At 46.7% G+C, this 24,205-nt stretch overlaps 1 protein-coding gene and 1 long non-coding RNA gene across 4 annotated transcripts; both read left to right on the top strand.

Moving 5' to 3' along the window:
• Nucleotides 1–371: 371 nt before the first annotated feature.
• On the top strand, nt 372–1,995 carry LOC127584974 (immediate early response gene 2 protein-like). Its single transcript, XM_052042056.1, has one exon. The coding sequence runs from the start codon at nt 600–602 to the stop codon at nt 1,347–1,349; it is 750 nt and encodes a 249-aa protein (XP_051898016.1). The 5' UTR covers nt 372–599; the 3' UTR covers nt 1,350–1,995.
• A 4,480-nt stretch (nt 1,996–6,475) lies between these two features.
• On the top strand, nt 6,476–23,147 carry LOC127585082 (uncharacterized). 3 transcript variants are annotated; one of them, XR_007958465.1, is made up of 5 exons: nt 7,497–7,515; nt 17,546–17,651; nt 18,516–18,644; nt 19,510–19,613; nt 21,561–23,147. It is a non-coding gene; the product is annotated as an uncharacterized LOC127585082 (long non-coding RNA). The 3 variants fall into 3 exon arrangements; XR_007958466.1 differs by lacking the exon at nt 17,546–17,651 and having other exon boundaries at nt 6,476–7,515; XR_007958467.1 differs by lacking the exons at nt 7,497–7,515; nt 17,546–17,651 and adding an exon at nt 12,056–12,246.
• The last annotated feature ends 1,058 nt before the right edge of the window (nt 23,148–24,205 follow it).

Raw genomic sequence — 24,205 nt, forward strand, 5'->3', positions numbered from 1 at the left:
GAGCCAGGTTTAATATTTAGAGGGGTCGGAAAGTGACAACAGCAAGGATAAATTAGAGTATGGAGTATTGGAAGTTTTTGGCGTGAAAGAGTGTGAAATTTCTTTTGATAACTCCGAGGCTAATTTATGAAGCAATTTTTTACTGTTTTATTTCATTTAAAATCCCTGAAAATAACTGCACTGCTAATACACACGGTGAATAAAGTTTGTAACAGCGCCGAACAGAAATTATGGGCAAATTGGTAAACATTGGAGGAGGGGCGGGACATCCTGAACAATGTCCGGGGAGGGGGTGTTGACGGGACAGGGGTGTGTAGTTTCGAGGGGGTTGGTACTGCTACATAAGGAAGGTTCCTCCCCGCTGGCCGGTGATTGAAGGAGCGGCGAGGAAGAGGCAGGAGGGGGTTTGGACGTCCACTGTCAAGTTTCTGTCGGTTGTGGTTTCTTTTTAAAAGCCTCATTAAAAGTGTTCCTGCTCTCTCTCTCCCCTCCAGTCGCAACTACCTCTGCCCCTCCTCTTGTTACTAGTAGCTCTACAAGTCTTGCTCCACTGGTCATATTTCCAGTCTGCCCCATTACCTCCCTAACCTCGCCAGCCCATGGATATGAAAGCGGAGGCTCAGCGAGTTATGGCCGTGGCGCTGGGCAAGATGTACAGCTGTCGGCTGCAAAGGGGCGGCGCTCGCCTCCACCGGAGCCTGCTCCTGTCCCTGGTGCTCCGGGGAGCCCAGGATGTCTACCTCGGCCTGAGAGCCGCCCGGCAGCCGGGGAGGGAGGAGCCGGCCGCTACCGGAATGGAAGTGGAGAGTGGGGTCCGAGGATCCGACCCGGCCCCGGCGGCGGAAAGTCCGGCGCAAGGTATCGAGTTGATGGACTGTTCGGCGCAACCCCTCGCTTCCGCGGAAAGTCCGGCGCAAAGTATCGAAGCGGCTGGGCGCCTTGACTCGGCGGAATGTATCGAATCGGGGGGAGTTTCGGGGCAATGTATCCAGTCAGGAGAGTGTAACCAACCCGGGACACCCGGACAGGACAATGTGGCTGAGCCGGCTCCCCCAGAGGGTCAGGAAGTGCCCGAACACCAGCAACTTGTTCCCCGGACGGACAGGGGCAGGAAGCGGAGGAAAGGCTGTCCTGAGCCCGAGGGACTACCGAGCAAGCGGGCTCGGCTGGAGGAGGAGGAGGAGGAGGGGGAGGAGACAACCCCTTCGACCCACATCCTGGCTTCCAGCCACGGGACGGGACTACAGGTCAAAGTCAAAGAGCAGCCGGTGCCCCAGGGACAGATGTGGCGAGACAGAGTGTTGGGCGAGCACTTATCCATGTGGGTCAGGCCCATTGTGGCTTATTGAGAGAGCGGGTTTCTGGCTCGGAAACTGACCGGAAGAATTGACAAGGGAAGCTTGCCCTGAAATCCAGACGAGGCAACTCTCTACTGGCCGAGAGATCCGCCTATCTGGTGCTACTGAGTCGCCCTAAAGGTGTCCGAACAGCGACGAAGTGTTCACAGGCTTAAACTGAAGACAAAGCCTGCCTTGGAAAGACTGAGCGAAGATTAAGGTGCCTGGAGCCCAGAAAAGCGACCAGACAGACTCATTAGTATCAAATTGCACAGCAGAGTCTAGCGGCGTAAACAATCCTGCCTTATTTAATCATGGACACTTCAGCTTGTCCATCGAATCCTCAACGAACTGCGTTTATTTGTTTTATGTCTGTGTGTGTGTGTGAGAGAGGGAGAGGAAGCCTGTCATTAGCTCTGGGCGAGATGAGTCACGCACATTGGACTGTTGCACCTCATTGCGTCAGAAGGTAAATTATATGGAAGTCGGAAATGTATTTTTAAAATTCAGGACTTGTTTGGCACCGAGTGCCACGCACCAGCTTCTAAAGACTATTTTATACTTGATGGCATTGTTTCTTCAGAAGTTAACTTCTGTATACTTGAAATGTATTTCTAAAATTCAGGACTTGTTAATAAAACGGACCAATAAAACTGATTTTTTTAAAAAAAGCTAGTTATCACTGATTCTATGCTAGTTATTAACGCTTACGCCATTTTAATGCTCTTGTGTGTTACTAAAATGGTTCTGTTTATAAAGCAGGGATTTCTACTTCAAGGTTGGATAGAGGCTGGGGTTGTTAATGAAGCACAGAGATTCGATGATGTGTACAAGATCATGAGAGGTTTAGATAAGGTCAAGTGAGCAAAAGGGGTTCCACAGAGTGGGCATAATTGAAGGGTCAAGAGCACTTTCCTTAAAGTGAAGGATAAATGATTAAAGGGATGGGGGTGATGGCTTGCAAGTTTTAGATGTGCTGTGCAGTATTGAGCCCTGATTGCTGATGTAATCCACCCCGGTGTAGCTAATAACTGGAAATTCCTTAGTCCCTACATCCTGGGCGAGAGAGCAGGAAATCGGCCCTGTTTCCTGCTACTGATCCCGGCTGAACTTTGAGCAAAGGTTGAGGAAGCTAGAATTTCATTTAGGAAGGTTCATGTGATTTGAAACAAAAAAAAAAGTTTATTTTGCAACTTCCACTACTTTTGGGCAATTATTTTGCAGTCTAGTCACCTGTAATGTAGGTGATAGCCAACTTGTGCTTAACAAACTCCTATGAGAATGATTTGGGGATCTTGCAGGATAAATATTATAGGACTTTTCCCAACCTGATAGTGGTAGATGAGCTTTGGTTTAAAGTCTTTTTTTGGAATAAAACAGTACCTGTGACCGTAAAGGGCTCCCCTTGCACTGCACTGCAAGGGAAGCCTTGGTTATCTATTGAGATCTCTGTACAACACCAGGACTACGTGACCACACACACACACACACACACACACACACACACACACACACACACACACACACCCCCACAGATTTACAGATGAGAAAGAAATAGCAAAGAGGGGTGGGTCTTGCTGAGGGGATCTCTGCTCACCCCACCTTGCACTGTGCTACAGGAGCCATCGGACAGGTCAGCCAGATCATTATAAATGGGGTGTGAGAGGCGACCTAATTCCTGTGAGTCCCCAATTGTGAATAGTCTGACAATGAGGTACTGAAGCAACGTTATTATCTAACCAGTTAAACAATAGCATCTGGTCAGGATTCAAAGTACAAAATCCTGTGTAAAGATCATAGAAGAATTAGGAAACTTCTTGCTTGCTTTACTAGTTATTTTCCATATCTGGGGATAAAAATTATTTTTGCCAAATATGCACAGTTTGGCTAAATGTGATTGTACAATCTGCTCTCTGAAGTTTGAAACACCAGCAGCATTCTGAGAATCAGGGTAATGAGCCCCCTGAATAAGTTTTGACATTCCACAGTGGCTCCATGAACACAAACTCATTATTTCTTTTTCTTGTACTATTTTTGTAATTTATAGATTTTTATGCCTTTGCACTGTACTGCTGCTGCAAAACAACAAATTTCAAGTGATAATAAATCTGAGACATGAGATTCTGCAGATGCTGGTATCTGGAGCAACACAAAATGCTGGAGGAACTCAGCAGGTCAGGCAGCATCTAAGGAGGGAACTAAATAGTCAATGTTTCTGGTTGAGGCATCAGGACTGGAATGAGTCCCCTGCTTGCAGAGGAGCTGAGGTCTGAAGGTTCTGCTTTAGCTTCGTGTCCCGTGGGCTCGGTGAGTTTGTTGATCAGCCAAGATGTGTGTTGGATCAAAACAAGGTTAACACTCAATGTTATGTCATTTTATACCTCCCAAAGTTCTCCTGTACAGGCTTTGAACTTTTAAAAGTCCAAATTCAATACTGTCTAAAGTTTCAGCTCTCCACTGATCTCCCTGAAACTGAAGAGTGTCCTGTGACATTTGGGCATTATTTAATCTTGTGCTGCTAACCAGGAAAACCTGCTCCAATTTCCTATCCTGTGCTTTGTGCAAATATTTTTTCTTGTCGATAACCTTCCATGAACTATTCTGAGGAGTTACTGAGCTGCACTGACATACACTCCTCAAATAATGAGTCAACGGAAAGACCTTTGCAGTTGGAAGTGGGGTCAGACTCGTGGGCATTGAAAGTATATTCAATATTATCGCTCCATAATTACAATCTGCAGTCATCATGATGCTCACAACCTACTAGACTGCTGTAAAATCTCATCTGGTTTTCTAGGGAAGTTTGCTGCTCTTAGCCAGTCTAGTTTGTGTGTGACTCCAGTCCCAAAACTCTTAAGTGCCTCTGAAATGGCTAGCAGGCCAATCAGGTCAAAGTCAATTAATAAGTATTGACCTTACCTCTGAGCTATGAGTGTTGGCAATGATGAAACTACAACGTCAGACATTTCTGAAGCAGAATGTGAACGCTTGGGGCTCAAGATTGATGATCTAGGTTGGGCCAAGCGAATGATATCCTCCCCACTTTGTTCACCATTTAGTTGGTGCATTTCCAGCAAGCTGGAGTCAAGTGTTGGCTTGACTTGGGTAATGCAACAATATTCACATCACTTGGCCCAGCTGATACAGAACACAGCACGTAGAACAGTACAGCATAGGAACAGGCCATTCAGCCCACAATGTTGTGTCAAACTAATTAACCTAATCCCTTCTGCCTCCGTGTGGTCCATAACCCTCCATTCTCTGCATATTCATGTGCCTATCTCTTAAACGCCTCTATCGTATCTGCCTCCACCACCACCCCTGGCAGCACATTCCAGGCACCCACCAGTCTCTGTGTAAAAGAAAACTTGCCCCGCACATCTCCTTTGAACTTTCCCCCTCTCACCATAAATGCATGCCCTCTAGTATTAGGCATTTTAACCCTGGGAAAAAGATACCGGCTGTCTACTCTAGCTATGCCTCTCATAATCTTATCAGGTCTCCCCTCAGCCTCCGCTGCTCCGGAGAAAACGACCCAAGTTTGTCCAACCTCTCCTTATAGCACCTGCCCTCTCATCCAAGCAACATCCTGGTGAAGCACTCCTGCACCCTCTCCAAAGCCTCCACATCCTTCCTGCAATGGGGTGATCAGAATTGAATGCAAAGCTCCAGGTGTGGCCTAACCAGAGCTTTATAAAGCTGCAACATAACTTCTTGACCCTTGAACTCAATGCCTTGACTAATAAAGGCAAGCACACCATACACCTTCTTTACCACCCTATCAATTTGTGTGGCCACTTTCAGGAAGCTATGGACTTGGACCCCAAGGTTTATGCTGATGTTCCACACAAGGCTCCTACCGCCCATGCTTCCATTGTACCATTTCTGCCTATCCTTTGTACCTGATGTTTATCCATCTTTCCCTTAAGTGGATCCACAGTATTCACCTCATTCACTTCTGGTGGTAGTGAGCTCCAAATCCTGACCACTCCCTGGATAATGACATTTCTCCTGACTTCCCTGTTGGATCTATTAATGACTGTCTTATATTTATGGACCTTAGTTTCAGTCTCCCACAGAAATTGAAACATCTCCTCCACACCTACTGTATCCAAACCTTACATAATCAAGGAGAACAAAATGCTGGAGAAACTCGACAGGTCAGGCAGCATCTATGGAGGGAAATAAACAGTCAACGTTTTGGTCCGAGACCTTTCATCAGGATTGGAAAGGAAGCAGGCAGGAGCCAGAATAAGGTGGGGGGAGGGGGAGGAGTACATGCAGGCAGGGGATAGGTGAGTCCAGGTGAGAGGGGGAAGGTAGGTAGGGGAGGAGAGATTGAAAGGGAGTGATGTGAGATGCTCGGAGGTGATAGGTGGATGAGGCAAAGGCTGAAGAAGAAGGAATCTGATAGCAGAGGACAGTAGGCCACAAAATAAAGGGAAGGAAGAGGGCAGGTCATGAGGGTGGGGGAGGGGAAAGAGAAGGGGTGAAGGGGCCACAGGAATGAGGGAAAACAAAGGGGGGGGGAGGAAAACAGAGGGGAGGGGTTACCAGAAGTTAGAGAAATCGATGTTGAGGCCATCAGGTTGGAGACTCCCAAGGAGGAATATGAGGTGTTGTTCCTCCAACCTGTGCCTGGCCTCAACGTGGCAGTAGAGGAGGCTGTGGATAGACACGTCAGTATGGGAGTGCCAAGTGAATTAAAATGGCTAGCCACCGGGAGATTCTGGCTTCTGCCCTCCAGTCCTGATGAAGGGTCTCGGCCCAAAACATCAGCTGTTCATTTCCCTCCATGGATGCTGCCTGACCAGCATTTTGTGTTCATTGCTCCAGATTTCCAGCATCTGCAGTCTCTCTTGTGTCTTACAAAATCAAGACCTCTTTAAGTCTTCTCCTTACCAGAGAAAGGAACCCAGCCTGATTAATGTCCTGATTAGCATCATCTCTCAGCTTTAATATGATTCTTGTAAAACTGCCCATAGTGTAAGTATGAATAGGAGCAGTTTTAAAATTCTAATGTAGCCACCAATTTAAAACTGATGTATGGTGTAGAAGTTGTTAAGGGCTTTGCATTGGCTGCAGTGGAAACAAACTTCAGAAGCTGTGTTGAACCTGTAGATTGGGTGGTGAAGGAAGGCGTATGGGGCAACACAGAAGATGCTGGAGGAACTCAGTGAGTTCCTCCAGTGGCTTGTGTGTGCTCCAAATTCATCATCTGCAGTCCCTAGTGTCTCCAAGGCTGCATACGGCATGCTTGCCTTCATAGGCCAGGGCATAGAACATAGGAGTTGGGATGTTATGTTGCAATATTACAAGACATTGGTTAGGCCACACTTGGAGTATTGTGTGTGATTCTGGTCCCACACTGTGACTGCAGAAAGTGCAGAGGAGATTCACCAGGATGCTGCCTGGATTGGAGAACTTTAGTTCTGGCGAGAGATTGGATAGGCTGCGTTTATTCTCACTGGAATGCAGGAGGCCAAGGGGTGAGCTTATAGAGATTTACGAAATGATGAGATAGGATAGATAGAGTCTTTTCCCAAGGGTGGGGGCAGTCTAAAACTAGAGGTTTAAAGTGAGAGGGGAGAAATTTAAAGGATATCTGAGAGGTAAGTTTCTCACACAGAGGGTGGTGGTTACCTGGAACGTGGTGTAAGAGGGGGTGACAGAGGCAGATAGAATCATAATGTTTATTCAAACAGAGCATCAAACAATCTGCTGGATGAACTCAGCGGGTCGAACAGCATCTGTGGGGGGAAGGGAATCATTGACGTTTCGGGTTGAAACCCTGCATCAGGGCCTGGACGGATAGGAAAGGCGTAGAGGGATACAGGTTTAATGCAGGCAAATGAGATTAGACAAAAAGGTGAGAATGGACGTAGGGACCGAAGGGCCTGTTTTTGTGCTGTATGACTTCATAATTTCTGCTTGTCAACATGAGGTGGTGGCTGTGTGTGCAGGCTCTTGCCCTGTGGACGTCCAGGCAAGTGACAAGAGAAAACAAAATGGAGCACCTCAGTAGTAATAAAGGAACCCATTCAATCCAGTTAGAGATAAAATAGTGACAGTTGTACGTTACAGATAATGAGGAAGTCTCTTGAAACAATGTGGCAATCTCCTCTGGTTTCTCTTCCTTCTTCACCTCCCACATACACTGGATCAGCAGGCACAGTCAGTAAGTAACAGAGTTAAACGTTACCTTTGTTCTTGGGTTAGAACTGGAGCTGTTTGACCAATCAGCTAACAACTCCACGATCCCGCTTAAGATCCCCGGCTAATGGTGTGTTCACCTGGTGTGGTCGCTGTGACAACCATGTCCTGAGGAGAAGAGCAGTCAGTCCTCTCTGTAAGGAGTGAACCCAGTGAGGGCTCAGTCTGGAGTGTAATAGGGAACACTTCGATGGACGGTAACAGCAAGGGCTGCCTTGGAAGGGCTTGAGTTATAAGGAGAGGCTGGACAGGCTGGGACTGTTTTCCTAGAGTGAAGGAGGCTGAGGGGTGACCTTATAGAGGTTTATAAGACCCTGAGAGGCGTAGATATTATATATAGTCAAGGCCTTTTCCCCAGTGAATGGGGGTCTAAAATTAGCATGTAAGGTGAGAAGGGAAAGAGTTAAAGGGGCCCTGAGGGGCAAGTTTTTCACCCAGAGGGTGGTGAGTATGTGGAACGAGCTGCCAGAGGAAGTGGTAGAGGTGGGTACACTGTTTAAAAGACATTTGGACAGGTGAGTGGATAGGAAAGGTTTAGAGGGATAAGGGCCAAATGTTGGCAAATCATAGAATCATAGAACATAGAACAGTACAGCACAATACAGGCCCTTCGGCCCACAATGTTGTGCCGACCTTTAATCCTCACCTAAGACTACCTAACCTCTTCCTACCACATGTCCCTCTATTTTAAATTCCTCCATATGCTTATCTAGCAATCTCTTGAATTTGACCAACGTACCTGCCCCCACCACCACCCCAGGCAGCGCATCCCACGCCCCAACCACTCTCTGGGTAAAAAACCTTCCTCTGATATCTCCCTTGAACTTCCCACCCATTATCTTAAAGCCATGCCCTCTTGTATTGAGCATTGGTGCCCTGGGAAAGAGGCACTGTCTGTCTATTCCTCTATCTATCTATTCCTCTTAATATTTTGTACACCTCTATCATGTCTCCTCTCATCCTCCTTCTCTCCAAAGCGTAAAGCCCTAGCTCCCTTAGTCTCTCCTCATAATACATACCCTCTAAACCAGGCAGCGTCCTGGTAAATCTCCTCTGCACCCTTTCCAACACTTCCACATCCTTCCTATAATGAGGCGACCAGAACTGGACACAGTACTCCAAGTGTGGTCTAACCAGAGGTTTGTAGAGCTGCATCATTACCTCACAGCTCCTAAACTCAATCCCACGACTTATGAATGCTAACATCCCATAAGCTTTCTTAACTACCCTATCCACCTGTGGGACTGGTTGATTGGCTGGCTTGGATGAGTTGGGCCAAAGGGCCTGCTTCCGTGCTGTATGACTCTACTGTTCTATGGAGTGTAATGTGGCAAGGGCTGGGATGGAGAGTAATGGGTTGAGATGGGTCGGAGTGTAACAGGGAGGTGGTGTTGGGAGGGGGAGGACTGGGTTGGATTGTAATGGAGAGGGCTGAGGTGGAGTGTAATGGGAGGGATGGGTCCATTACAAAGGAGAATGTTGTGTTTCTAATGTACATTTTTACTGTGGTGTTGCAACTAAGGTCACTTGTAGTTTCGGACTTTAATCGTATCAGTCAGGTGGTGAGAAGTCAATGTCAGATTCATTGCTGGTCTTCAGTACCCAACTCCAACTCATCATTGTGGAACATAGCCAAAGAATGAAGCTCAGGTCACAGATTGTTCCAAACTCTCTGCACTGTCCACAACTGAGGCAACGCCCACGTCCTGCTGTGCTAATCCTCCGTTCACCTGACACGAGGAGCATCATTACCCTCAGTACCTCAGAACCACTGGTGGTGTTGGGGGTGGGCGAGGCATTCTCAGCCCTCAGCAGGAGAATAAACAACTTCCATTTCTATAGCAACATTAACTAGTTAAAACATGCCAAGCTGGTTCACAGGAGCTTCATCAAACAGTTGCAGAGGAATCTGCCACATGGCTCGCCAAAGGTAATGTGCCGGCTCTGCAAATAATTCGGACAGCTGACAGAATAATGGTGTGTATGAGGGGAGGTTATGCTTCGTATATCTTGGACATTAGTGAGAGTGGAGTGCTGTCTACAGTACTGGTCTTCATAGAATCATAGAACAGTACAGCACAATACAGGTCCTTCGGCCCACAATGTTGTGCCGACCTTTAAACCTCGCCTTAGACTATCTAACCCCTTCCTCCCACATATCCCTCTGTTTTAAATTCCTCCATATGCTTATCTAGCAATCTCTTGAATTTGACCAATGAACCTGCCTCCACCACCACCCCAGGCAGCGCATTCCACACCCCAACCCCTCTCTGGGTAATAAACCTTCCTCTGATACAGTATCTCCCCTGAACTTCCCACCCATTACTTTAAAGCCATGCCCTCTTGTATTGAGCATTGGTGCCCTGAGAAAGAGGCGCTGGCTGTCTACTCTATCTATTCCTCTTAATATTTTGTACACCTTATTTAAGAAAGGATTTAGTGCATTGGGTGGGGATTGCAAGTTTGAGTTTGCAATCAGAACAGCCATGAACTTACTAAATGGTGGGACAGACTTGAGGGGCTGAGTCGGCCTGTCCTGTTCCTAATTCATAACTTTATGCTGAGGATCACCGTGAGATATTAGGGCAGACGATCAAAAGCTTGGTCAGTGAGGTAGGTTTTGAAGGGGGAAAGAGGGGCAGGGGATTTTAGGATGGGAATGGCAGAGACCATGGCCTTGGCAATTGCAGGCAAGGGACCAGAATGAGAAGAGGCCACAGACCCCACAGAACTGGAGGAGAAATGAGAGACAGTAAGGGGGGGAGGGGGGGAGGTGAGACAATGGAGGAATTTGAAAAACAAGGATGTTAACTTTAAAATTGAGGCATCTTTAACCAGTCAGCAATGTCAGTCAGGAGTGATGAGGTGAACTGCATTTGGTATTGGTATTGGATTTGGTTTATTGTACCAAGGCACAGTGAAAAACATTTTTTGCGTGCCATCCAGGCAGGTCATAAGTACATCGAGGTAGTAAAGCGAACACAGAATGCAGAATACAGTGTCGCATCTACAGAGAAAGTGCAGTGCAGGTAGACAATGAGGTACAAGTTAAGGCACAGGTAGACTTTTGGATGGCCTTAGATTTGCAGGAAAGAGAGATGGCCAGGAGTGTGCTGGGACAGTTAAGCCAAATGGAGGAGGCTGCTGAAATTCACTGCCTCCGACGTGAACAGTTTTGTTGTCGGAAGATGGCCAACATCCTTGGAGCCAGACCCAGCAAGAGTTGACGGGCTAGAAGATGACAAGAGAAAAAAGAGAACATTACATTGTTTAAAAAAAAGGGCAATTCCATAGCATTGCCCAAAGAAAGAGATTCCTTTGTAATGTGCTGCATGAAACTTTCTAAGTGATGAAAAGCAGGCAGCAATAGAACTAGACTGATCTATATACATATGTACATGGTAGAAAAATATTCAAAGGAACTAATGAATTGCTGACCTTTCTACCTGGAGAACAAGAGTACATAAAATATGAGAGGTTTATAGGGATATGGGTCAAATGCGGGCAAATGGGACTAGCTTGGTGGGCACCATGGCTGGCATGGACGAGTTGGGCTGAAGGGCCTGTTTCCATGCTGTATTACTGTATGGCTCTAAGCTCACAGAGGTTGTGCTGTACCAAGTGAAGCAGAGCCCTGGCTGAACCACACCTGCAGCACTTGTTCTGAACATCACAGCTTGGGAAGTGTGTACTGGCCCTGCAGAGAGTGCGGTGCAGATTCACCAAAATAACACCTGGACTACAAGGGTTGTGTTACAGGGTGAGATTGGAGAACATGGGGTTGTATTGGCTCAAATCCAAGTAGTGTTGGGGCAGTGCCAACGGGTTAGGTAGTAGTTTTAAAAATAATAAGGGGAACTGACTGAGCAGTTGGAGAGAACCTCTTTCCATTGGCTGAGACTAGAGGGCAGAGTCAAAAATTAGAGGCAGGCCGTCGAAGAGTGAGGTTTAAAAACACTTCTACATGCAGTGGTTGAACTTTTGAACCCTCTTCTACAAACACAAACCGAGGCCAAGTCAATTGTTAATGGGGATAAGGAAGGGTACCTTGATCTAATTCAGTGGTGGAGCGGACAAGGGGCTGTTTGGCTTCCTCCTGTTTCTTGTGTTCCCGTGTCCCAATGCCACACTAATGCAATCTGTTCCTCCAAGGCCACAGCATTGATATTTTGAAGTTAATTAGGAACCAATCCATTTACTTAATTGTATGTTTCTGGATATTTATTACAAGTATTAGTATCAACCCATCAAGTGATCAACGTCAGTCAATTCCCCCACCCACTGTGAATCATTAGTCATGTGCCAAGATTAGATCCTGATCAGATGTTATTTAGCTTGTGAGCCAGGAAATGTGGCAACGTTTCTGAAATGAGTTGGTTTTAATTCATGACTTCTTCCGCATCCCCATCACTCCTCAGGATAACGGGGGAATTGGTTGGGTGAGTGTGACCAACTGGATGGCCCCTTTCAGAAGGGACCATCCCTAGTACGATAGGTGGAACGTTCCCAGTCGGAGTTGCACAACTCTCTGATTCTGTGAAAGATCGGCTGACTTTCCCTAGCTCCAGCGTGGAGTCGAACTCGCATTTCTAAGGCACCCTTCAGGAAGTCCCAAAGGACTTCTCTTGCGAATGAAGAGTTTTTGTTCTCACAGTGGCCAAGCACTGCACAGCAAGATCTCACGAACAGCAACGTGGTAATGTCCAGATATTCTGCTTTTAGTGAAGTTGGGGATATCTCACTTGTCCTCCCATGAAATATCACCATGAGATTTTTTACATTTACTGTCCCATTCCAACAAGGACAGCTCTGAGAGTGCAGCATTCTCTCAGGATGTGCTCTAGAGCATCAGCCTAGGTCCTTGTGCTTGTCTCTGCAGTGGGACTTGAACCCACAAACCTCTGAGTCGGAGAAAATGCTTCAAAGACATCCTCGAAGCCTCACGTGGACAAAAATGTAATGTCTTCCTTATCTCATGGGATTCTTGGCTGAGGGATATTGAGAGGGACTGATTATGGAGGGGGGCTGAGCAGGCAAAGACTTTATCCTTTGGAGCATAAGTGTATGAGTGGTGATCTTATGGAGGTGGATAAAGGTGCATGGATGGGGTGAATACACACAGACCTTTTCCCAGGGAATCAAGAACCAGAGAGCATAGGTTTAAGGTGGGAGGGAAAAGATTTAACAGGAACCTGAGGAGCAACTTTTTCACCCAGAGGGTGGTCCGCATTTGGAATGAGCTGCCAGAGGAAGTGGTTGAGGCAGGTACATTAACAATATTTAAAAGATACTTGGACAGGTACATGGATAGGAAAGGTTTAGAGGGATATGGGCCAAACGCGGGCAGATGACCTAGCTTGGTGGGCACTATGGTCAGCATGGACCAGTTGGGCCGAAGGGCCTGTTTCTGCACTGTATTAATCTATGATTGGTGGAGAAACGTCCCAGAAGGCTCTGAACACCTCAAGTCTCTCCAACGGGAGCAATAGAGGAGAGTGTAGAGCGGAATGAGTGTGCAATAATCTACCCACCCCCTCTTTACCCAAGTCTCTAATCTCATGTTATACTGGGAGAAATGTGGAGGGGGCAAGTCAGCCTTGAGCCCGAGGAAGAAAACAAGCTGCTGGAGGAACTCAGTGGATCGGGTGGCAATTGTGGGAGGAAATGGACTGTCAGTGTTTTGGGTCAAGACCTTTCACCTGGACTTGAGCCCAAGGGACTGCTTAAGATCGGTAATTGGTTTATTGTTGTCACTGTACCAAGATACAGTGAAAAGCTTTTGTTTGAGTGCCATCCAGACAGATCATTCCATACATAGTATATTGAGGTAGTACAAAGGAAAACAACAACAGAATGCAGAATATAGTGTTACAATTACAGAGAAAGTGCAGTGTAGGTAGACAAATAAGGTGCAAGAGCCACGGTGAGGTAGATTGGGAGATCAAGAGTTCATCTTTATTGTACAAGAGGTCTGTTCAAGAGTCTTACAACAGCAGGATAGAAGCTGTGCTTGAGCCTGGTGCCACGTGTTCTCAAGCTTTTGTATCTTCTGCCTGAGGAGAGGGGAAAGAAGAGAGCATGACTGGGGTGGGAGGGGTCCTTGATTACGTTGGCTGCTTTCCTGAGGCAGCAGGAAATGTAGACAGAGTTAATGGAAGGGAGACTGGTTTGTGTGATGGACTGGGCTGTGTTCATAACTCTCTGCAATTTCTTGTGGTCTTGGGCAGAGTAGTTGCCGTACTGAACTGTGATGCATCCAGATAGGATGCTTTCTATGGTGCATCTGTAAAAACTGGTAAGGGTCAACAGGGACATGCCGAATTTTCTTAGCCTTCTGAGGCAGTAGGGGTGCTGGTGTGCTTTCTTGGCTATGCTGAGCCACAGATGACCCTACAGCAATATACTTTCTAACAAAAAGTCATTGACCTGAAACATTAACTCTGTTCCTCTCTCACCAGATGCTGCCTGACCTGCTGAGTGTTTCTAACATTCTCTGTCTTTACTTCAAATTTCTAGCATCGGCAGTGTTTTGGTTTCCGTCCACCGTACCGTCCTGTGAGCCGGCTAATTGACAGTGACCAAATTGAGAGTTTCCTGGACTGCCTTCTTCATCCTGCCCAAGTGTCTGGAACTTCAATAAGTCTGTTTTCTGTAAACAAGTCCTTGGTAGCCAGAGAGAAAAGCTCAGCTCCTCCCTGACTATGGGTGGAGAATTTTCAGAAGTGAAAGGGAATGCAGGCAAACAAGTTTGAATATTGCTCAGCAAGGCATTATGATTTGGGTTGTGAGGACCCCACCCTATCTCATCCACCAGTGAGCGAGCAGAGAAAGTCGGTATGAGATGGGCGAAGGGTGCAGTTTCACAAACACCTTGAACACAAGATCTGACTGATTCAGTTAAGAGTGCACCTCACTGAGTAATGGTCAACACACAAAGCAGATTGTTGTACAGTTACTCATTATTACACTGAATCTGTAGCTTAGTTATTTCTGCCTCTGTAACATTGCTTGCGTTAGAAGTCCAAACTTAGGTCAAAGTCAAATTTATTGTCATATGCATGTGTACACAGGTGCAATGAGAAACCTGCAGCAGCATCACAGGCACATAGCATCAGATATGCAACATTCATAAGAAAAGCATAAATTAAACATGAATTTTACACAAATTTTACAAGAAATAACACAACTAGAACAAATAAAGTTCATTGTAGTGCAAAGTGGTCATAGTGTTGCCGCACAGAGGTAGTGATTAGGGTTGTGCAGGTTGGTTCAAGAACTGAATGGTTGAAGGGAAGTAGCTGTTCTTGAACCTGGTTATGTCTGACTTCAGGCTTCTGTACCTCCTTCCCGATGGTAGCTGTGAGAAGATGGCATGGCCCGGATGGTGGAGATCTTTGATGATAGATTTTGCCTTCTTCAGGCAGTGCCTCACGTAGATACTCCCGATGGTGGGGAGGGATGTGCCCGTGATGTATTGGGCAGAGTCCACTGCTCTCTGCAGCTTCTTACGTTCCTGTGGACTCGAATTGTCATCACTCCTGTGATGTAGGAAACATGGGCAACCAATGTGTGCACTGCAAGATCCCACAAACAATAATATGGCAATAAGCAGATACCGCTTTCAAAAGATATAAACGTTGATGAGGGGACCAGGGATATTTACCCTGATTTTCTAAATAGCCTCAAGGGATCTTCCATATCCTCCTGAGAGAGGAGACATAGCCCTCAGTTTAATATGACTATATGTAGATGACAATAAACTAAACTAACAAATTAATATTGCATCTAGAAGCTGTATGATTTGGTTCTTGAACCAACCTTTTCACTGCAGTATAGCAATACTATGACCACTTTGCACTAAAATGGACTTTGTTTTTCTTTGTTCTAATTGTGTTTTCTTATAAAAATTGCATATAATTTTATGTGTAATTTATGTTTTTCTTGTGAATGCTGCGAATCTGATGCTATGTGCCTGTGATGCTGCTGCATGTAAGTTTTTCATTGCACCTGTGCACACATGGACTTGTGCAGATGACAATAAACTCGACTTTGACCTTGAAACTTTGAAATATGTTGAAAGTACTTCATTACTTCATAGGCTGTAAAACACTTTGGAAAGTTCTGAAAAGAACGTGAATGGTGCTAGAGAAATGAAAGAAGTCTTTGTACCTCACCAGGGTTACAAATTCTGCACTGTATTAGGAGTTAAAATGAATTTGCATGGCTGCAGGAAATCAGTCAGAACCTACCCAGCTTGTTCAGTCCCAGTTGTTCCACACCCAACACCTCCTCCCAGCTGCCAGGATCCTCTATTGTTTGCTGCCTGTCTACTCAGCTGGTGGGGTGGGGGGGGGGGGTGGAGTGGGGTAGGTGGGGGAGGTAGGGAAAGCTGCCTGAGCACTGACGCACAGCTGAATCACAGTGGGAATGCTGTCTTGTTGTCATGGAAATGCCCTGCTTTGCATTGTCTGCCAGACTCTGTGGCGGAGCAGCCTTGTGCCATTAATTGACTGCTGACACCGTGCCAAAAGCTCAGAGGCACTGAGCGAGGACCTGTCTGATCACATCAACTGCTGTCTCTTTTGTGTCTTCGGACAACCCCTACTTTTTTTTTCTTGCGTTCGTGTCCCAAGCTCTGTTTTACCTCCAGCTGGCCCCCCTTTGATTGTGTCTGACGCAGAATTTATCCAAAGGGAGGTAGGTGTCAGTGTCCAGAAAATCTTTGTCACCGGCACAATAGGGCAAGATAGGTGCAATGGGAAGATCACCCCTTCCAAGCCACACACCATCCTGGCTTGGAAGTATATTGCTGTTCCTTCATCATTCACTGGGTCTAAACCCTGGAACTCTCTAATGACACTATGGGACTGCCTTCACCAAAAGGTTGTGCTCAGGGTGGCTGAGGGGTCTGAGGTGATGTGTTTCAGTTGCAGTCACCCCTAGAGGTGTGGGTTCAAGTCCTACTTCTGACACTACATATTCTTGGATCAGGATTGTCCCTCTTCTTCCCAGTCCAGGTGAAGGGCCTCGACCCGAAATATCAACTGTCCGTTTCCCTCCACAGATGCTCCCTGATCCGCTGAGTTCCTCCAGCATCTTGTGTGTTGTCCTTCTTCTTGGTTTGCTTATTTCCTTCCGTTGGTCACCAGTTTGGTGACACAGTGGCGCAGCTAGTAGAGCCACTGCCTCACCGCCGGAGACCTGGGTTCAATCCTGACCTTGGGCGCTGCCTGAGTGGAGTTTGCACGTGCTCCTTGTGACCCCATGGGTTTCCTCCGGGTGTTCCAGCATCCCCCCAGGTTGTTAGCTTAATTGTCCACTGTGAACTGCCCCTAGTATGTAGGTGGGTGGTAGAATCTGGGAGAAGCTGATGGGAATGTGGGGAGAATAAAATAGGTCGGGCCTGTGTAGAAATGATTATTTGATGGTTGGTGTGGACTTGGTGTGCTGAAGGGCCCATTTCTGTGCTGTACCACTGTACAAACTCCCTCTGATGATGATGGGGAACGGGCTTCCAGGCTACCATTCCCAGTGGTGGGTGTGGGGAGCTGGAGACCCACTGAACCAGGTTAATGAACCCTCCCCTCCTTGGGACCGTCATCTGTGACCATGTACTTGGTTTCCAACTCTGGTTGTATTACCCCTCGCACCTTTAACCTCTTCACCATCCGGGCCATGCCACCTTCTCACAGCTACCATTGGGCAGCTGAAGTCCCACATCACCAGGTTCAGGAACAGCTCCTTCCCTTCAACCATTCGGTTCTTGAACCAACCGGCACAACCCCAATCACTACAGTATAGCAACACTATGACCAGTTTGATCACTTTGCACTACAATGAAATTAGTTTTATTTTGCTCTAATTGTGTTCTTTCTTGTAAAAGTAGTGTAGCAGTTAGCGTAACACTATTACAACGTCAGCGACCCAGGTTCAATTCCAGCCATTGTCTGTAAGGAGTTTGTATATTCTCCCTGTGTTTGCATGGGTTTCCTCAGGTTTCCTCCCACATTCCGTATGGATTAGGAAGTTGTGGGCATGCTATGATGGCGCCGGAAGCATGGTGACACTTGCGGGCTGCCCGCAGAACACTCTACGTAAAAGGTGCATTTCACTGTGTGTTTCGATGTACATGTGACTAATAAAGATATCTTATCTTTAATTCATGTTTTTCTTGTGAATGCTGCTTATCTGATGCTATGTGCCTGTGATGCTGCTGCAAGTAAGTTTTTCATTGCACCCGTGCACACATGGACTTGTGCATCTGACAATAGACTCGAATTTGACTTTGACACATCATGCAGCCCAGTCAAGCAGTCACTCTCTCCACCTCAACCCTGATCCACTTAGTCCTAGTCCTCCTAAAGCAAATACGAGTTGAAACCTTGTAATGGGTTTGGACAGTTATTTATGGTGAAAGACTTTGATTATAGATCTATTCCTCAATATATTTTGGAGGGGTAACCTGAGGAGCCTGAGAGACTTGCATAAGGGTGAAGTGCACTACAGGGACCTGGGTTTAACCCTGACCTGGGATTCTCTGAGTGGGGAGACTGCACGTTTGCCCTTTCTGATTGACCCACGTCCTCCCACACATGCCCTTCTTCCCAACTCCAGCCTCCTGTTTCCCAGTTTTGTTCCCCTCCTCCATCTGCCCATCACTCCCACACTCCTCCCACTGTTCCCATCTGCCCTCCCCACCTCCCTTACCTGCTTCCATGCTCCACCTTCCTCTCCTATCAGCCCTTTGTTGCCTCCACCTATCACCTCCCGGCCTCTGTCACTATCTCCACCCTTCCCTCCCCCACCTGACTCCATCTGCCAATCAACCCCCTCCCCACCTGGATCCACCTATCGCTTGCCCCTCCCCTCCTCTCCCCCTCACCTCTTTATACAGGCTACCTCCACTCTTTCAGTCTAGAAGAAGGGTCTCGACCCGAAATGTCGACTGTCCATTTCCCTCCACAGATGCTGCCTGACCCGCTGAGTTCCTCCAGCCCTTCGTTTTTTGCGGCAGGTTCCAGCATCTTCAGTTTCTCATGTCTCTACCATATGCGTTTCCCCTGGGTGCCCTGGTTTCCTCCCCAAGATTTGCAGGTAGGTGAATTGACCACTATAATTTACCCCTTAGTGCATGTAAGAATGAAAAAGAGAGACTTTAAGTTGCAGGACCCCAGGAGAATAAGATGAGGGGGACAGGATTACTCTGCTGGGAGCTGGCATGGACATAATGGGCCAAATAGCCTCCTTCTATGTCATAAACATTTGCATTAAAAACATTTTTTTAATGTCAACATAATGTTCATATGTTGACTGAATATCCAGATTTAAAATTACAGCAAAAAGGCTTAAAGGAAACAATAAACTGAACTATTTAATGTCCATTCAGAAGAGGGAGAGGTCTGCATTTCTATAGCGCTGTTCACTTCCCTTTTAGGAGGTCCCAAAGCACTTTATGTGTCATTTCTAAGGAAATGCCTGTACACAGCAAGATCCCAAAAGCAGCAGTGTGATAGTGAGCAGATAATCCGTTTCTTGATTAATGGAGAAACATTGATCTCAGACACCAGGATAAATCCTGCTCTTCTTTGCAAACATATCGTGGGAATTTTCTTTATATCTGACTGGGAGTGGTTGGGGCTTTGGTTGGATCTGGCAGTGTGGAACTCCCCCATTAATGCACTGGAGATTAGGTTTATGTGATCGGGTCTGATCAAACTGGAACCTACAACCTTCTGAATCACAGGACAGGGAGTGAGAGCCACAGCGAACGAATTTGTTAGTAAATTTAGTACATTACGGAATGGCAGATACACTTAAAATGTGCCAAAGGAATTAAGCCAGACTTGAAAAGCCTCCCAAACCCCAATACATGCTAGTGACTTATGTAATGTAGGGCGTGTACCGCTGTAAGAATTCTGGCATGTTACCAACTGATCTCTGTGCTGATATTTTGATGTAGAACTTGGATCCTAGGCTGAAGATGATTGGCAAAAGAACCAGAAGTGACGCAGGAAGAGAATTCTTTACGCATTGAGTGGTTGGAGTCTGGAATGCATTGCCTGGGTGAGTACTGGAGACAGATTCAGGCATAGTGTTCGAATGGGAGCAAAACAAGGAACCACTGGAGGAATTCAGCGGGTCAGGCAGCATCTGTGGAGGGAAATGGACAGTCGACGTTTCGGGTCGAGACCCTTCATCTGGACTGAAAGAGTAGAGGGGAGATAGCCAGTATAAAGAGGTAAGTGGGAGGAGTGGTGGCAAGAGCTGGCAAGGTGGATCCAGGGGAGGAAGGGTTGATTGGCAGATGGACTCAGCTGTGGGAGGAAAGAATGGAACTAGTGACAGAGGCTGGGAGGTGATAGGTGGAGGCAACAAAAGGCTGCAGATGACGGAATCTGATAGGTGGAGCATGGAGCCAAATAAGGGAGGTGGGGAGGGCAGAGGGGAACAGTGGGCATTGGATACGGCCCTGAAAGGATATTTTCAGAGTTGTGGGGAGTGGGTGGGAGAGTGAGTCTAGCTAGATGTTTCTTATGTAGGAGCCAGCATGAACTCAATGGGCTAAATGTCCTCCTTCATCCTGTGACCGTTGTGTGAACTGGTTTACCTGCATGGAAGTCAGCTACAGCAAGGACGTAGACCCTCACTGTGAGCTTTTCTCTTGCTCTTCCTCGCTTATTTAAATCACCAAGTAGTTTCTAGTATCTCAGGCAGATCTTGAGGTAGGGAGAACTCAACAATGCTGGCCTGGGATAGGTGCCTGGTTTTGTGGGAAAAGATTCGTCTGACTCCAATTTAGTTGTGTCTGCAAACTCGCATGTAAAACGCCCTGAGCGTTTGTACTGCTCTGTGACAAAACCTGGTGCAAAACTCAAAACCTCAAGGTCTTAAATTCACCATTCTCCCTGTAAAAGTTGGGATGTTGGCCCTTGAACAATTTTTTTGTATTTTGTTCTCCCTCCACTTTTGCAAAAAAAATCTGGTCCAATCTTTTCCCGCCCCAGCTTTAATTTTGTCGAAATTCTGAACTTTGACTCCCAATCAGTTCAGTGTTTTGCGGTGGAATGTACGGGCGCTAGGACCTGAGGACAGCCAAGTTGCTTATGATCTGCCGCCTGCGATGCGTCTCAGTTTCCACTCGCAGCGGGAAGTGGGTGGAGCTGCGGTTCATGACTGCGCGCAGGTCCCGAGGCCCGCCCGTTCTTCCTTACAGCCCTGCGTGTTACCTCAAGCTTCCTGTGCAGTTAATGGCCCATTTATACAGCACTAGACAAGGCAGGATCTGACAGCAGACACGTGGGTGGCTGTGGTTTGCCCACACTGATCTCCAATCGGGGGAAGCAAAGCTTTGAGCCTGAGAAGTTTTTTCACAGCCCCGGGACTTCCCAAAGTGCTTCTTAAGTGTAGGCAATGTGATGTTGGAGATACAGGGACACATTGTGCACAAAATCAGCAATGTCATAATGATAACATCACCAAAGCAGATTAAGTGCGGGTTAGAGATTGACTATAGAATACCAAGAACTCTCCTGCACCTTCGAAATAATGCCGCAGGGTTTTTACGTCAATCAGAGAGAGATCAGTTTTTATTGTCTCATCCAAAACAACAGAGTAGCACTCCCTCAGCACTGCACTAGTTTTGTATAATTCCTCATAGTTATACAGCATGGAAGCAGGCCCTTCGGCCCACTGATAGCATGCTGACCATCAAGCACCTTATTTTATGCTCATTCCATTTTATTCTGCTGGGGGAGCCAGTTAACCCACCAACTCCCACATCTCTGGGACGTGGGAGGAAACCAGAGTGCCCGGAGGAAAACCGCGCAGTCACGGGGAGAACGCGCAAACTCCTCACAGACAGCACCGGAGGTCAGGATTGAACTGGGATCACCGGAGCTGTGAGGCAGTGGCTCTACCAGCTGTGTCACTGTGCCACCCAATTTATGAATTTAGCATTATTGACTGTTCAGGGCATGCATCTTTGACTTACAAAGCTATTTTTTATTACAGGCCATCCCCAGGAAACTTATAGACTTCAGTCCTGAAGAAGGGTCCTGACCTGAAACGTTGACCGCTTGCTTTTCTCCAGCATCATAGTGTTCCCCTCCTCTCCCGCACCTGCCTATCACTATCTCTTACCTGCATCTACCTATCGCCACCCTGTGCCCATCCTGCCTCCCCTCTTTTGTCCACCTGTCACTGCTCTGCTTTTCCCTCCTATATATTGGCCTTCCCCTTTTCCTACCTTCAGTCCTGTAGAAGGGTCCTGACCCGAAACATTGACCTCCTGCTTTTCTCCATGGATGCTGCCTGGCCTGCTGAGTTCCTCCAGCATCATCATGTTTTTCAACCTATAGATGCCCTAACATACAAACAAGCTCCCATATTATTAAATTCAAAACTCCAACGTGCATTCCTATGAATGGCAGAACTGGTTTGCTCTCTCTCCACTTTTAGTAATTGTTCTTTCTTATCAGTCATGTGCTTTTAATGCCATTCATTACAACACTGTGGAGGTATGGTTACCATAACGAACTGCCAGATGACGTGGTAGAGGTGGGTAGAATTACAATATTCAAAATACACTTGGACAGGTACATGGATAGGAAAGGTTTAGAGGGATATGGGCCAAATGTGGGCAAATGGTACTAGCTTGGGTGGGAATCTTGGTCAGCATGGAGGGTTTGGGTGGAAGGGCCTGTTTCCGTGGCGTATGACTTTATGACTGTCTGTTTCCTAGCTTATGACAAAATTGACAAGAACGGAACCCATTACCTGGGGACAGCTCCATTGAACAGCATGGCACTCTCCACACAGAGGAGTATACCAGACTCTCTCTTCACCTTTCACTGCCTCAGTAAAGCAGCTAGCATAATCAAAGAGCCCACCCACACCAGACATTCTCTCCTCTGCCCCCTCCCATTGGGCAGAAGGTACAAAAGCCTGAAAGCACGTACCACCAGGCTCAAGGACAGTTTCTATCCCACTGTTAGAGGATTCTTGAACAGACCTCTCATACAATAAAGATGAACTCTTGATCTCACAGCCTACCTCCTCATGGCCCTTGCACCTTATTGTCTGCCTGCACTGCACTTTCTCTGTAACTGTAACACTTTATTCTGCATTCTGTCATTGCTTTTCCCTTGTACTATCTTCATCTAATGTGATGAAATGATCTGTATGGATGGCATGCAAAACAAAATTTCCCCACTGTACCTTGGTACGCGTGACAATAATAAACCACTGACCCAATTAAGAATCAGGATGTCCCACACTCAAAGGCTTTTTCAATGGGCTTGAAGTATTAGTGCATGTTACATTGTTCAATGGAGTATTGTTGCACAAGTGTCAATACAAAGAATTACTTGTCGATTTCCAAAGCAACTCTCTTAAGTGGCCTCCTGCAGTGAAACTGGCAGCCAGTATTCTTAAGAGTCAGTGTTATCTGATTACTGCAGGGAGGTTACTTGTAAATGGTTTTTTCAAGACTGGTTCTCATTTGAATTTAATAATATTTATGGGAGCTTGCTTGTATGTACAGGGTGTCCATAAGTTGGGTGTTTGTAACTTAGGAGGGCCTGTAGTCTCAGTAGCACAGAAGTGGAGGAGAGGGATGGGTGGGACAAAGGGAATTCTCTGATCAGGTGAAAGAAAGTGACAAGTTAAGGAGCAGTAAAGATCAGATTAAGCTTCTTTGTCTGCATAATGTATTGATAATGTGTATAGTCTGTGTAATGATGCATTGTCTGGTTTATTGGGACATGCCTAGCGGAAAAAAAGAATGGTAGACAAAAATGGCCAGAATCAGATTATTATCACTGATTTATATGACATGAAATTTGCTGTTTTGTGGCAGCAGTACAGTGCAAAGAAATAAAATTACTATAAATTACAAAAATAAATAAATAGTGCAAAACAAAAAGGAATAACGAGGTAGTGTTCATGGACCGTTCAGAAATCTGATGGCGGACGGGAAGAAGCTGTTCCTAAAACATTGAATGTGGGTCTTCAGGCTCCTGTTACTCCTCCCCAATGGTAGTAACGTGAAGAGGGCATGTCCCGGGTGGTGAGGGTCCTTGGTGAAGGGTGCCACCACCTTGAGGCACCGCCTCTTGAAGATGTCCTCGATGGTGGGGAGGGTTGTGCCGATAGTGGAGCTGGCTGAGTCTACAACCCTCTGCAGCCTCTTGCAATCTGCGCATTGGAGCCTCCATACCAGGCGGTGATGCAACCAGTCAGAATGCTCTCCACTGTACATCTGTAGAAATTTGCAAGAGTCTTTGGCAACATACCAAATCTCCTCAAATTTCTAACAGTCACTGGTGTGCTTTCTTTGTGATTGCATCAATGTGTTAGGCGCAGGATTGATCCTCCGAGATGCTGATGCCCAGCAACTTGAAGCTGCTCACCCTTTCCACCGCTGACCCCTCAATGAGGACTGGTGTGTGCTCTCCCGACTTCCCCTTCCTGAAGTGTGAGGTTGTTGTTGCAACACCACTCAACCAGCCAATCTATCTCACTCCTGTACACCTCCTCATCGCCATCTGAGATTCCACCAACAACAGTGGTATCATCGGTGAATTTATAGATGGCCAGTTCTCATACAAATGGAAAGATAGAACAAGTTGTCCAAAGTTGGAAAATTCGACATGGAG

Source organism: Pristis pectinata, chromosome 31 (genome assembly GCF_009764475.1).
Source record: "Pristis pectinata isolate sPriPec2 chromosome 31, sPriPec2.1.pri, whole genome shotgun sequence".
Classification (NCBI taxonomy): domain Eukaryota; kingdom Metazoa; phylum Chordata; class Chondrichthyes; order Rhinopristiformes; family Pristidae; genus Pristis; species Pristis pectinata.